The sequence below is a fragment of the Silurus aristotelis genome (genome assembly GCF_946808225.1).
Source record: "Silurus aristotelis genome assembly, chromosome: 13".
NCBI classification, from domain to species: domain Eukaryota; kingdom Metazoa; phylum Chordata; class Actinopteri; order Siluriformes; family Siluridae; genus Silurus; species Silurus aristotelis.
In genome coordinates, this window is record NC_139586.1 from 14316808 (window position 1) to 14329023 (window position 12216).

Here is a 12216-nt window from a genome sequence, read left to right on the forward strand (position 1 = left end):
TACTCTTGCAAACCATTGTGAATTAACCAGGTGTTGATTTTCTGATTGATTCCATCTAACCTCATCTAACCAATCAACATCGACGCAAGTAACAGTATATGGAAGAATCGAAACAAAAGATCAGACTGTACTCACATTTTTACTGTACTGTCAATAGTGGTACTTACATACAGAAAACAAAGGAAACTACACATAGGCTATTTACCGACAAATGAAAACCTGAAAAAGACAAAGTGGGAAAAACTATACATGTACAACAGAAGGTAAAGGTGAAATTACATGGCAGTTTTCCTATGCGTCATGTCGGTCTTGTGTGTTGGGCCACAGATTCTCATCCACATCACAACATATATTTTCCCTTGCTATGCACAGTGGAAAGAATCTTCTTGAGTCCCTAATCCAGCCTCTGCATGTATCTGCTGAGATGTCCTCACATGCTGCATCCATGGCAGCCAGCAGTGTCATCCGAGTATGTGGCTGATGATCATAAACCATCCACATCCAAGCCGAGAAAAACTCTTCAATTGGGTTCAGGAATGGGGAGTAGGGTGGAAAGAATTCAATCAGCGTCCTGCGGTGGTGGACAAACCACTGCCTGATGTTGTCAGAGTGATGGAAACCGACTGTCACAAATTACTACATACTTTGGTAGATCATCTCAATTGAGGTCCCTCTCATCTTCAGGAATGACATTTCTATAAAGATTGTCTAGGAATGTAAGGAGATGATGTGAAGACTTACCTGAGAGCAATTTCTCAATTCTGGACATATTTCTTAGCAAACATGTACTCACAATTTGTGGAAATCTGTACAGACATACAATTCTGAGAACATGTTCACTCATTTTGATAGAACAGACTTCCAACCTGAGAAAAAGACTAATTGGTTTGGTGGTTGTGACATTTCAGCTGAGAACCAGGACAAGCTATTTTGCACAGCAGGACAAAAGCAACAAGAATTGTCAAAAGCAGCTGACAGATGTACAGAACCATTTGCATGTTGTCCAAAAGCAATTGCAAATTGATGAAAACAAGACATTGCTGATATGATGTGAAGAACTGACAACAGGTTCTGACGGTGGGATGAGTAGTTTTGAGAAATGCAGTTCTGTTGTGAGAAATGACTGAAAGCAGTTGAGAAAAACTGTAATGGCATTTGGCAGACTCCTTTATCCAGAGTGACTTACAATTGAGCAGTTGCAGGCTAAGGGCCTTAACTTGTGCTGGGATTTGAACTCATGACCTTCCCCTCTATTGTCCTAAACCGTAACCAAGGAGTTACTTTCATACATACAACTGATATTGAATGGCCACAAAAGTTCATTGCAACTCTCTCCATTAATAAAATAAGATGCAGTGACAATCTGCTTATTTAAGTATAAACTTTTCCGAGACACTTTCCAGTAACTGAAGCCACCAAATACTAACACTGCAGACTCATTATGAAAAATGGTAAACATCCTAGAAATGAAGTAAAAATGAAATTATATTTTAGGATGAGGACAAGAACAGTAATAAACACAGCTGAAAATGGCTTGCAGCTGAAAATAAATAAAGCCTTCTGACCAATCAGATTTAAGAAGAGAATAAGAGTAGCTGTTTTTTTTTTTTAATACAGAAATGCACAGGCATGGCTGTGATCCTGGTGTGTAACTTTATTGAAAGTTAAGTGAGTGGTACACAGAACAATCAGAGCTCTTACATCTTACAGTAACACTTTCAATAGCAAGTCATTCGTTGTACAGATGTATACCACATTGTGCATCCATTTTTATTGTTCTACCTAAAGATAAAGCATCAGTCATTTTCTTTTGTCATGATAGAGTTCAATAAATATCTAGTGAAGATATTATGGAAAACAGACTTAGGTTTTAATAAGCATTCAGAAGTGGTTCTCAAGTTTCAATTTCATGTTATCTTTATTTAACCAATTAAAAGTTTCATTTTAAATCTAAAAAAACGATCAATGTTTGGTGCATCTGAAACAGGCCATGTTTGGTAAATCCCTGAAGATGCTGTAAAGTAGAAGAAGCAAAAGACAGAAAGAAAAACACTTTCAAGTATTAAAGTTTGACAAGTATTTGAGGGGACAAACATGGGTTGATTTAAAACAAACAAAAAAAAAAATAGAGAGAGAGAGAAGGCTGTTGAACTCATCTCCCACATGGCTTTCCTTTGTCACATTCAGATCAGCACGAGAGAGTAAACTGTGGGGTCTTTTCTCCAACTTGGACTTGAGCACCGTGCAGGTTTGCAAAATTCCACCTGTTTAAAAGGAGACTTGATTCATCCTGGCGCACTAAACCCATCACTAAAGAGGTAGAAAAAACTGTCAACTATTAAAACTTTACGGTCGCGCTGATTACAGTCGTAGGATCTTTGTAACAATCGAGGGATCGTATTGCAACAGCTCATGACACTGAGCACAAAGTGCATTTCTGCTCATGTTGTGTTACAGCAGCAGGAGAAAAGGCTTTCGCAAATACACGGTCTTTATAAGCAAAAACGAGCAGGGTGACGTCGCTAATACCGTTCCTTAGGTGTTCAATTCAAACATAGTAAACCATTAAATGCTTTAAATAATAAAGGTGCAGGGACTAAACTGGTGTGGAATGCGGGAATTAAAGCAAACATGTTAATAACATATATATAAACAACAACAAAAAAAGAAAACCATGACTGATGACCGTGGGTGTAAGACAGGTGAGAAAAGAAAAAGCAAGATGTTATTTAGACCATTAAGGCTTTGGTTGACTTCTCAATCTGCCTCTTCTTCAGACTCCTCCTCCTCAGCAGTCTCCAACCAGGTCAGCCACTGGTTCACCTAAACAAGGGATTATACATCACTACTTCAAGAAGAAGAAAAACCTCCAAAAAATGCCAAAATTTTTCAGCAAAGTTCTTGTTAGATTCAGAGTAAGTTTCTTTAATTAACATTGGAATGGCATCTAGAAATTAAATTTTCTTAATTTAAACCAGTTTTTAAACTGCTACTTAACCAATTTGATCATACTGAAAGTTCTCTCAGGACACCACACAGTTAAGCCTGTTTATAAATGCGCAATCGAGCTCTAACATGCACCAAAATGGCAATACCTGGAACAGCGCTTTGCCTTTGCCAGGAAACTCTTGGGTAATATCTTCTTTCCATGCAAGGAAGGCTTCTTCTTCGATTATTTCCATATCATAAAAGTTGACAAAGTAGCGCAGCAACATTCCTGCAAGGAGAAAAAGAAAAATACAACTTATTGTTTTCAATCATTTAAAATAAGGCAAAAAAAAATTCGAGGGTGGTGGTGGTTTGCAAATATCCTCAATTATAAAACATTTCTGCATTGAATTACAGACCTTTGGGGAAACTCTTGGCATTGCAGTGCACTTGCAGCGCGTAAAGTGCGCTGACCTGCAGCTCTACGTGATCAAGCAGGAACTTCTGCATTACTGGTTTGAAAGAAAACAGCAGCTGCTTCTCTTGATCAAGTTGTTCTTTTGAAGGCGAGGACAGCTGCTCATCAGCTTCATCAGAATACATCTCGTGGAAAATATATTGCAAAAAGCTGAAAGGGAAAAGGTTAGGAATAGGTTAAAAACATCGGCCCTAAAAAAAAAAAAACTAATCCAATTTAAATAGCATTATTGCAAATAAAAGCAATTACCTGGTCATCAGAATGTTGACAAAACCCCTATCAGTGTGAAGTTTGGGTGAGATGTTGTCCTTGATCCATTTGTAGATGGTCTGTGGTGCTGGGTCTGCTTTGATCTGCTTTAGCAGCTCCTTCTCCAGTTTCATGAGTGGGAACAGGAAGCTCAGGCCCTTTCCTTCCAAAATCTCCAACATACGGTCTTTGTTTTGGTCTATTTCTGTAGATAAAGGATCACATCAATAACATAACAGGTAAAACACTACAGGCTCATGTAAACACACACCACCGGAGAATTTACACAAGCATACATACCTGGCAGCATCTTCTGCATGTTGACCTTGCTCTGCTGGAATAAGTCAGTGAGCCACTCTTTATCCTTCAGCTTGGCTGTTTGCTGCAGACAAAGCAAGAAGAGAGGAAAGTGTACACCGTTCTCCAGTGGATGAGCCAAGTCTGCGATACTCATGAGGTCAGCAACGATAGCACGTGCAGCAACCTGAGCCAGATAGGACTTCACCAGGGGAATGTCACCCTCAAGCTTAGGACACTGGTCCAAAACATTAAGGAATGCCTGTGGTAAAACAGAAAACAGCAAATCAAGTTGAGGGCTTCAACATGAGGTGGAAGGAATGAGCAGATTATATATATATATAAAGTGTAATAAAAAAATAATAAATAATCACACCTGCATGAAGTTCTCCCCAGTAATAAGGCCTTCAGTACGCAGTGTGTGGAACAGACTGCTAACGTGCTCTTTATCATCTGAACTGTCCAACGAGCATATAATCATCTTACTTAACATCTCTGGCAGGAAGTGTTTAGGTGCCCTCATCTCTCTCACACCGTTCACAGCATCGCTGATTTTCTTGTTGCTCAGATACTCTTTGATAATAGTCTCCTGAAAGACAACAAATAGTGTGAGGTCTGAGACGAAATCCAAAATAGATAAATACATAAAATGTAAATTAAATTGTAGTACAGTTACCATGCAAACATTTTCGAATGACTAAATTTTTAAGTGTTTGTTTTACCAGCGATTATGCAACAACTACAAAAGTTGTTAAATGTTAGTTAGATTATTAATGCTTCAAAATTACACATACAGTCATCTTGAGAAGTTCCTCTTTGGCAGGCGGTGGTTTCTTGTTTGCCTTCTGAGGTTTCTCCTGAATGGGAGGGGGATTTGTCTTTAGGCCAAGCTGTGGAGGATGAAAAAAAAAATTTAAAGAGGGGAAAAATTCATAAAGAACCCTATTTAGTAGTGAAGATTTCTGGTGATTAGGAGTAGACCAGCACCTGTCCTAGTGGAGGAGTGGATGTCCGTGGGGGCTGAGCACTTGGAGGAATCATGTTGGGAATCTGTGGCTGGAGCTTTGGCACTTGGGATTTGCTTAGGAGAAATGACTGAGCTGGTCTCAGGCTAATCTGTATTGGCACCAAAGACCAAAAAAAAAGAGGAAATATTTACCTTCAAGTAACTAGCACCCTCTGCATTCAATTATACCATTTCTTGCAGATATCTCGTACCTCATCAGCATTGAGCAGTCCTTTCTTGCTAAAACGTGATTGCGTGTCCTTGGACTGAGCCTGCTGCTGAGCCTGGTTCTGGAAAAGCATATTTTGCCCCTTTGGAAACAAAGTGACAACTCAAACAACGAAAAAAAAAAAAAAAAAAAAGCTTATAAAAGAGACAAATCAGATTGTAGTATACCTGATTGGATTTCATGAAAGGCTTGTCAAACTGAGACTGAGGAGCAGGAGCCAAGTGGCCACCATGACCGTTGAAGAGTGGGTTTGTGCGATGGCGCCCCATGGTGGGGGAATACCGGTCTTGAATCACCCCAGGTCCAGTTCCAATTCCACAGCCTGCGTTCAGACAGAACGAAACCAAAAAGATATGGCATGGTAAATAATGTGACATTGGTTCAAATGCATACTGTTTAGCTGTGTGTACTAGCTTAGCACCAGCCAGAGAGCTTGCATGTTGGCATTTAATGTTGCAGAATTACTACAGATTAAAAGCCAAGAAGAGACACACCTTTATACACACCTTACAGACAGTCAGAATTAGTTACTAGTTTTATATAAACAGCAGTTTGCCCTTAAACTGCATTTATATTAAAACTTACATCTTATTCACAGGGAATTGTATGTTGAACATACCACATTCTAGTCCTAATAACATTTAATAAAAATAAAACTAATTAAAAAAGTGATTAAGATTTAAGAAAGGAAAAGAGGAAACACCTGATTCAGCTACTGTAACCTAAGCAAAAACCAGTAACTACTAACTACTCTAGAATAATAAAAAATAACCAAATACAGCAGAGGTGTAATTGCTAAGATTTGAGAAGAGTAAAGCACAACCACACCAAGCTTTATAGTATGGTGGTAATAAAACCACGTTTTATATTTTCCCCTACAAGTCAACATCACATTAATTTCATTACAAAGCACTTGTGTTATTGACATGGGGAAACGGTTTCAACAAACTGATTCCAAAAATGTTAAATTCTGGAAAAGACTTCCAATTAGCAAAATATACATTGGTCTTGTAGACTTGCAACATAAGAAGCCAAGTCATAAAAATTATCCAGGATCAATGGAAACAAAACATTAGAACATATTCTGAGACATGCTTTCTCTCTCTCATATAAGCCAACAAGAAGACCTAGGAAAAAGTACAATTGATTGTGCCGTCTTAAATTTTATTTAAAAATTGTACAAACAAGTCACTATTTAAAAAAGCCGGCAAAATTTTTTATATATAAGTAAATAATAAAGTATAATAAAATTCAAAAAATCCTCTTGCACCATGAGCTGACCTTCACATTGCCATGGTAAACAGAGAGCTGTACAAAACCCAGCACTCAAAATTAGCCTGAGAGATCCAGAAAACCATATAAACACTGGAAAGAACACAGGCTTAGGGTGTACCTGGCATTTGTCCAAACATATCAGCCAATCCACCAAGAATCTCCCTAGTCAGTCGTGCTTGCAAGAAAAGGCTATCTTGAAAGAAGTCAGTTCTCATTCCGGGAGTCATTGCTGGAATAAATACACCCAAATCCTGAAACAAATACAGAAAATGAGCACTGGTTCTTATAAACACAAACAAACCAATCAAATATGTGTATAGGTGGGTGAACCTTTACTGCATCCTGACGAATCTGATTGATGGTCTTAGGTCCGTTATCAACAAAAGCTTTTCGGGGCACCCAGTTGTTCTCTCGCAACTCTGACGTGTCCTGCAGCAGGAAACGAATTCTTGAAGGCAAGTCCTTGTTGTTCATAATGGATCGCATGCGGCTAAAGTACTGATTCATTAAAGACTGCGGAAAGAGGAAAAACATTATAAAGCCAATCCAAAACAGAAGAGCACCAAATGGTTTATACAACTTCTCTTTTTTACCTTGGCTTTGTCATGATCAAGTCTAGGCCCCACAGTCCTCATTATCTGACAAAGGCACTCCAAATCCTCCCCCATATCTTGAAGTTGTACTCTCTTCTTCTTTTCCAGGAGCTGAAAATGTGGCAGGCAAAATGTTTTACGTTTATGACCAATACAAACTATTCACAATCTGCTAAACAATTCATCTGTAAACTTACAGTCTTGATGCACCTATGCAAGATCGACTCATGAATGAGGTCAAGCTTGCCAAGCTCCCCGATGAATTTGATGTTGCCCAGCATCTTGATCTTAGCAATGGCACGCTGCTCCTCCTCTTCTGAGGTAAGAGGGCCATCGCTTTTGTCATAAACTGGGGAAAAAAAGAAAAATTATCTATCTACAATATTTAACTCTTAGTTAAAAAAACAAAACAAAAACAAGTGCCTTACTTTCAACGTTTCTGCTGCGGTTTTCAAATTCATCTTGAAGCTTTGTGATCAAAAGTCTCCTGAATGTCTGGAACAAGAGAGAACATGCATTAAATACAGCAACTCACAATTACAAACACTTAGAAATCTCCACAGATGAGAGGATAGGGGTTAAGTACTTACAGTGCTCTGCTTTTGTGATGACTGGATCTCAGATAATTGGTTATCAAAGTTTGGAGCATCCTCTGCCAGACGCAGACATAGCTGAGCATATAGTGAACTATACTTGGGCTCTTCAAGGGCTTTGTCTACAATCTGGACAAAAAAGAAAAAATTAGAAATAAGTTTTGTTTTTTGTTTTTTTAACCTTATTCATGATAAACAGAGACTCACCAGCAAGATGATTCCTTTGAGGAGGAGCTTTGAATCCACACCCACATTCAGAAGCTCAAGGCATAGCTTGTCAAACTTCTCAGGGGTCAGTTTATTAAGTATGCTGACAAAGAAAATAAGTTAAGTTGAGCTAACATACATATACACATACATATATACATATATATATATATATATATATATATATAGATATATATATATATATAGATATATATTTTTATATACACACACACAATTTAGACAATGGACTTACCCTCTCACTTTTCTGAAGATTGCATCTTGGTGTTCTTTGTCATTTGAGGAGCTGACATCTCGTCTAGTGCTTCGTGAAGGAACCCATCTCTGAACGTTAAGCCCTGGGGTTTTCCCCAGGAACTCGCTGGCAAAGCAAAGAAACAATACATTATATTAAAACCTATGCTTTTGGTTGCTACGTCTACAATGCAGTACCATTAAAAACTTGTTTAAGTCAGGTGCTGTTGATTCCTTCTCTATAACAGTAGCTCAAACTCAAATCATAGGTTTCTAAAATTTACTTATAAAACTAATTAGTGCTTTAAAACAGTTCTAGTTTTAAAACAGAAACTTTTAGTAACACGAGTGGCATTTAATTCTGTCTAATTAAAATCAATAGCTGTTATCTTTATGTCTGCAATAACTCATGCAAAAGCAGGAGCTAAAAACGTATTGTTTGATGGTACAGCCTGAATTAACTAACCACAAAAGGTTCAAGAAATCACACCGCTTTATTTTAAGAATTACAATTTTACATGTAAAACTATGGTAGAAGTGTGTGCGTGTGTATATATGTATGTACCGTAATTTCCGGACTATAAAGCGCACCCCTTATATAAGCCGCACTCACTGAATTTGACGGAGTTTGTTATTTTTAACATAAATCAACTGCACCTGCCTATAAGCCGCAGGTGTCTACACTGAAACTAATAAACTTTACACAGGCTTTAATTAAAGACACTAAATGCAATATGTTGCGCTTCTATTAGGAGCATAGCGGTATTTTGGGAAAAGCATGCCACTAAATTTTTCCGCTATTACTGCCTGTGTGAGACTAAGGATTATGTCCTTTTTATTTTCTGATGCTCATTTCTAAGTTTCGTTGACTAACCCATAACGCTGTTGCCAAGAAAAATAAAAAAGCACGAGTTTCGGAAACCTGTCTGTGCTTCTATGAATTCTGTTGCAACTGGAGTTAGCGAGCTCTCCCTTCACCCAGACTCAACGCGCTACAACGGCTTGTATCTAAACAGTAGCCTACCAAGTAAGTCATTGTTCACTGTCTTCCTCCTTCCTTTCACCACTACAGTGGTATTTTGACCTACGAGTGCATTAATGTACGAGTTTTCCGAGGTACGAGCGGTCACTCGGCCGATTTTTTTGCTTTGTTACACGAACAAAAAATGTATGTATGAGCTCGAGACGCAGCTGCTAGATGGCGAAGCCAGAAAGTGAAGATTGTGACAAATTAAAATTAACAAAGAAGAAAAAGTAAACATTTTAAGGTTTATGGATACGTAGTGTACAGGCGTAATCGTAAAAATGAGTTTTCCCTCCGCCTCCAATTACCGCTTCTACCCCCACTCCACACACACACACAGAGTTTTATTCCTTGTTATGTGGATCTCATTATGAAGTGATAAATACCTGTTACCGACAGTTGTGGGATGGTGCTGAGGTGTACTACGACCTCCTCCTCCCCCTCCCGAAGAAGCACTGCAAAACATCAACATCACGAATATGAAAAAATGGCAGATTCGTATTACGATACACAAATCATTTTCACTTCCGAAGCTTGTTGGACAAATTGTACAGAAATAAAAATGTTACCTGTAACGAGAAGCACCCCCCTCTGCAACCACACTCTCCACTTTGGCGGCTTGACAACGATGGACACTCAAAAAGAATAATGTTGAAAAGGGTGGGGTGGAGAAACACGATCTGGAAGAGAAATAAAAACGACAATTTTACTGATTGAAGTTCCCCCCCTTTTTCCTCACAAGCATGCAAGCTATATAACGAGTTTAAGAATTCTAGTGTTATTATACTGAATGATTTTCAGACCACCCCCTCCCCCCAAAAAAACACTTATTAAATCATAAATATGACTTTATAAAAAGAAGAAATTGTGTACATTTAGTTCACAATGACTAATAATCGTTGTCCTTATGTGATCAGAAGGCGAGTTATAGTGCGTTTGATCTGATCTAGATTTATTACAAGGCCTCCCAGGTTAGGACAAAGACTTCTGCCCTGTCCCAGATCACATTTGGAAGGAACTAATAAGGTAAGAAACATATTCTTGACGCCAAAGACACTGAGGAGAAACTGCTCATATGACGTACTGGATATTACGAAAAACTCAAATCTTTACAAAATATCACCAAACACAAACAAAAGGAATGAAAATGGCCGGCCTCTGATTAGCCAACTGCCCTTCTTACACAAAAACATGCTAACAGGATGTTGCATTTCTGACGGACTTTTTATTTTTTATTTTTTTAATTGTCGACAGAATAGGTTTTTTTTTTTTTTTTTTTAAATCTGATTATAATCAGATAAACATCTTTTTCCGATAAACTGTTAAGCGAGAGTGAGCTAGCATACAGCAAAGCAGGGGGCTAAAGCTAGCCGCCATTTTCTTATTTAGCGATCATAAAGGAATAAAATGTATATCTGTATTCGAGGACAAGTCACGGATTCGTCTGATTACCTCGAATAAAAATGATACTGCGAGAATGATAAGCGAAAATGTGTCCAATAAATAATATATATATCCGACCCTTTTTGTTCGGGCGAAGAGACAGAGAACAGGCCATTTCCCAACGCAGCGCGCGTGCGCCCAACGAGCTAACGACATTTTAAAACAAAATAAACCGCTTACCTTTTCTAAAAGACCTTCAGCTTCGTCGTGGTTTTATTTTCAAAGGGGAGAAAAAAAGACAGAAGGGAAAATGGAAGGGGTTGTTATTGTTAGTTTTTTCCCTTTTTTTTTAAACGTTAGCTAGTTATCACGGCGGAAACCACAATGCGCCCCTGAGTTAAGCTAAGCTACCGCTAATGCTAAAGTTTAAAGGTAATTTAAATGCTAATGCTAACTTCACCGGTAAGGAGGACACCGTGTACCGTCTGAGGCCTGACGTCAGCATCAGGCGCAATTTTATTCGTCAGACCAACCGAAAGTGCTGGCGCATGCGTCATCATCAAGCTTGTTTTCAGAGGCACGGGGGGCGGGGCTTCCTAATACAATTATAACGAGGATTTCAGTGATTGTGATTTTTTTAAACAGCGTAGACCAGATCCTCAATTTACACACACGGGGGCTCAGATTTATTAGATGAGAATGTTTCTCAGTTTAAATTTTTATTAATATTAATTTTTTTATATTGCAGCTTTTCTTTGTAGGTTTAGCAAACCAAAAAATTTGGAAATCTTTCCAGCACACTGAATTCAATGCAATCTTATATCAAGATCACCAGATGGCACCAAAGATCATTCAGTTATCTTCAGTAAGCTCTTTCTCCTGGTCAGTGCTGTAAAACGAGGCACAGGCACAGGAGCCCAAGGACTTATAAAGTCTCTCTAATTAAGTTCCCAATGTCAAAGGGTCAAAAGTCTCCATGAAAAACAAAACAAATAGTCTGCATATTAGCTTTGAAGATGTTACAAAAAGCATTATTATTATTATTTTTTGGCCTGCCAGTAACAATAAATGGAAGCAGTGTTTCTTGCTCCTGTTCATAATAAAAAAATGAGCTGGGGACTAGAATAAATTAAAAGACAGGCTCTTTTGTGAGTCCATGCCCAGGGGCCCATTGTCACGTAATCCATCCAGTATGGATGGGACTGTAAAATAGCCAGTCCATTTACCACAATGTTTTCAATAGTCAGGACCCGATGAGGCAATTGTAGGAAAAAAAACAGGGAAAGTATTTAAAACTTTACACTGACAGTAACCTGAGCTCAGGATTGAGCTACAAACAAGGTAAATGCAATAATTTTAACAAAAAAGCCACATTGCTGTTTCCTCATCAAGTGTGAATTTAATAAAAAATCTGATGAAATTGTTTCACTGGATCATCACTGAAAAATAAACACACTCTGTTCTGGTTCAGTGATTTCACAATTGCCAGGCTGTTGAGGGAGGGAGCACTTTTTACTTCTGAACCGGCACTCTGTTTCGACATCAGCTTCCTGGAATCTTTTTTTTAATATCTTAAATCACGTCATCACTTGTTTTGCACGCAGCCTGGTCTTGTCTCTGTGGCCTATGGCTTCTTGAAAAGCACATGTTGTCTCATCAAAAGGAGAACATCACATTTCCATTTGTCCAAAAGCTTAAAAAT

At 38.3% G+C, this 12216-nt stretch overlaps 1 protein-coding gene across 5 annotated transcripts; it reads right to left on the minus strand.

The window, feature by feature from the left end:
• Nucleotides 1-1767: 1767 nt before the first annotated feature.
• On the minus strand, nucleotides 1768-11087 carry eif4g2a (eukaryotic translation initiation factor 4, gamma 2a). 5 transcript variants are annotated; one of them, XM_083557849.1, is made up of 22 exons: nucleotides 10755-11087; nucleotides 9701-9811; nucleotides 9518-9586; nucleotides 8109-8234; nucleotides 7856-7958; nucleotides 7646-7777; nucleotides 7484-7550; nucleotides 7253-7404; nucleotides 7056-7166; nucleotides 6799-6975; nucleotides 6581-6713; nucleotides 5355-5509; nucleotides 5171-5269; nucleotides 4940-5068; nucleotides 4747-4842; nucleotides 4329-4541; nucleotides 3956-4214; nucleotides 3656-3860; nucleotides 3348-3556; nucleotides 3096-3217; nucleotides 2736-2823; nucleotides 1768-2264 (listed from the first exon to the last, which is right to left on the minus strand). In XM_083557849.1, exons 8-21 carry the CDS (start codon nucleotides 7334-7336, stop codon nucleotides 2758-2760), a joined length of 2058 nt encoding a protein of 685 aa, XP_083413975.1. In that variant the 5' UTR covers nucleotides 7337-7404; nucleotides 7484-7550; nucleotides 7646-7777; nucleotides 7856-7958; nucleotides 8109-8234; nucleotides 9518-9586; nucleotides 9701-9811; nucleotides 10755-11087; the 3' UTR covers nucleotides 1768-2264; nucleotides 2736-2757. The 5 variants fall into 5 exon arrangements, with proteins under 5 accessions (XP_083413975.1, XP_083413973.1, XP_083413974.1 ...); XM_083557847.1 differs by having other exon boundaries at nucleotides 6793-6975; XM_083557848.1 differs by having other exon boundaries at nucleotides 1768-2823.
• Nucleotides 11088-12216: the final 1129 nt, after the last annotated feature.

Coding starts and splice junctions, on each gene's coding strand:
- eif4g2a (XM_083557847.1), bottom strand. CDS start 7,336: ATGCTGGGCAACATCAAATTCATCGGGGAGCTTGGCAAGCTTGACCTC. Junction 5,270..5,354: donor CTTTCATGAAATCCAATCAG/GTATACTACAAT, acceptor TTGTTTCCAAAG/GGGCAAAATATGCTTTTCCA. Junction 4,542..4,746: donor AGGAACTTCTCAAGATGACT/GTATGTGTAATT, acceptor GTTGTCTTTCAG/GAGACTATTATCAAAGAGTA.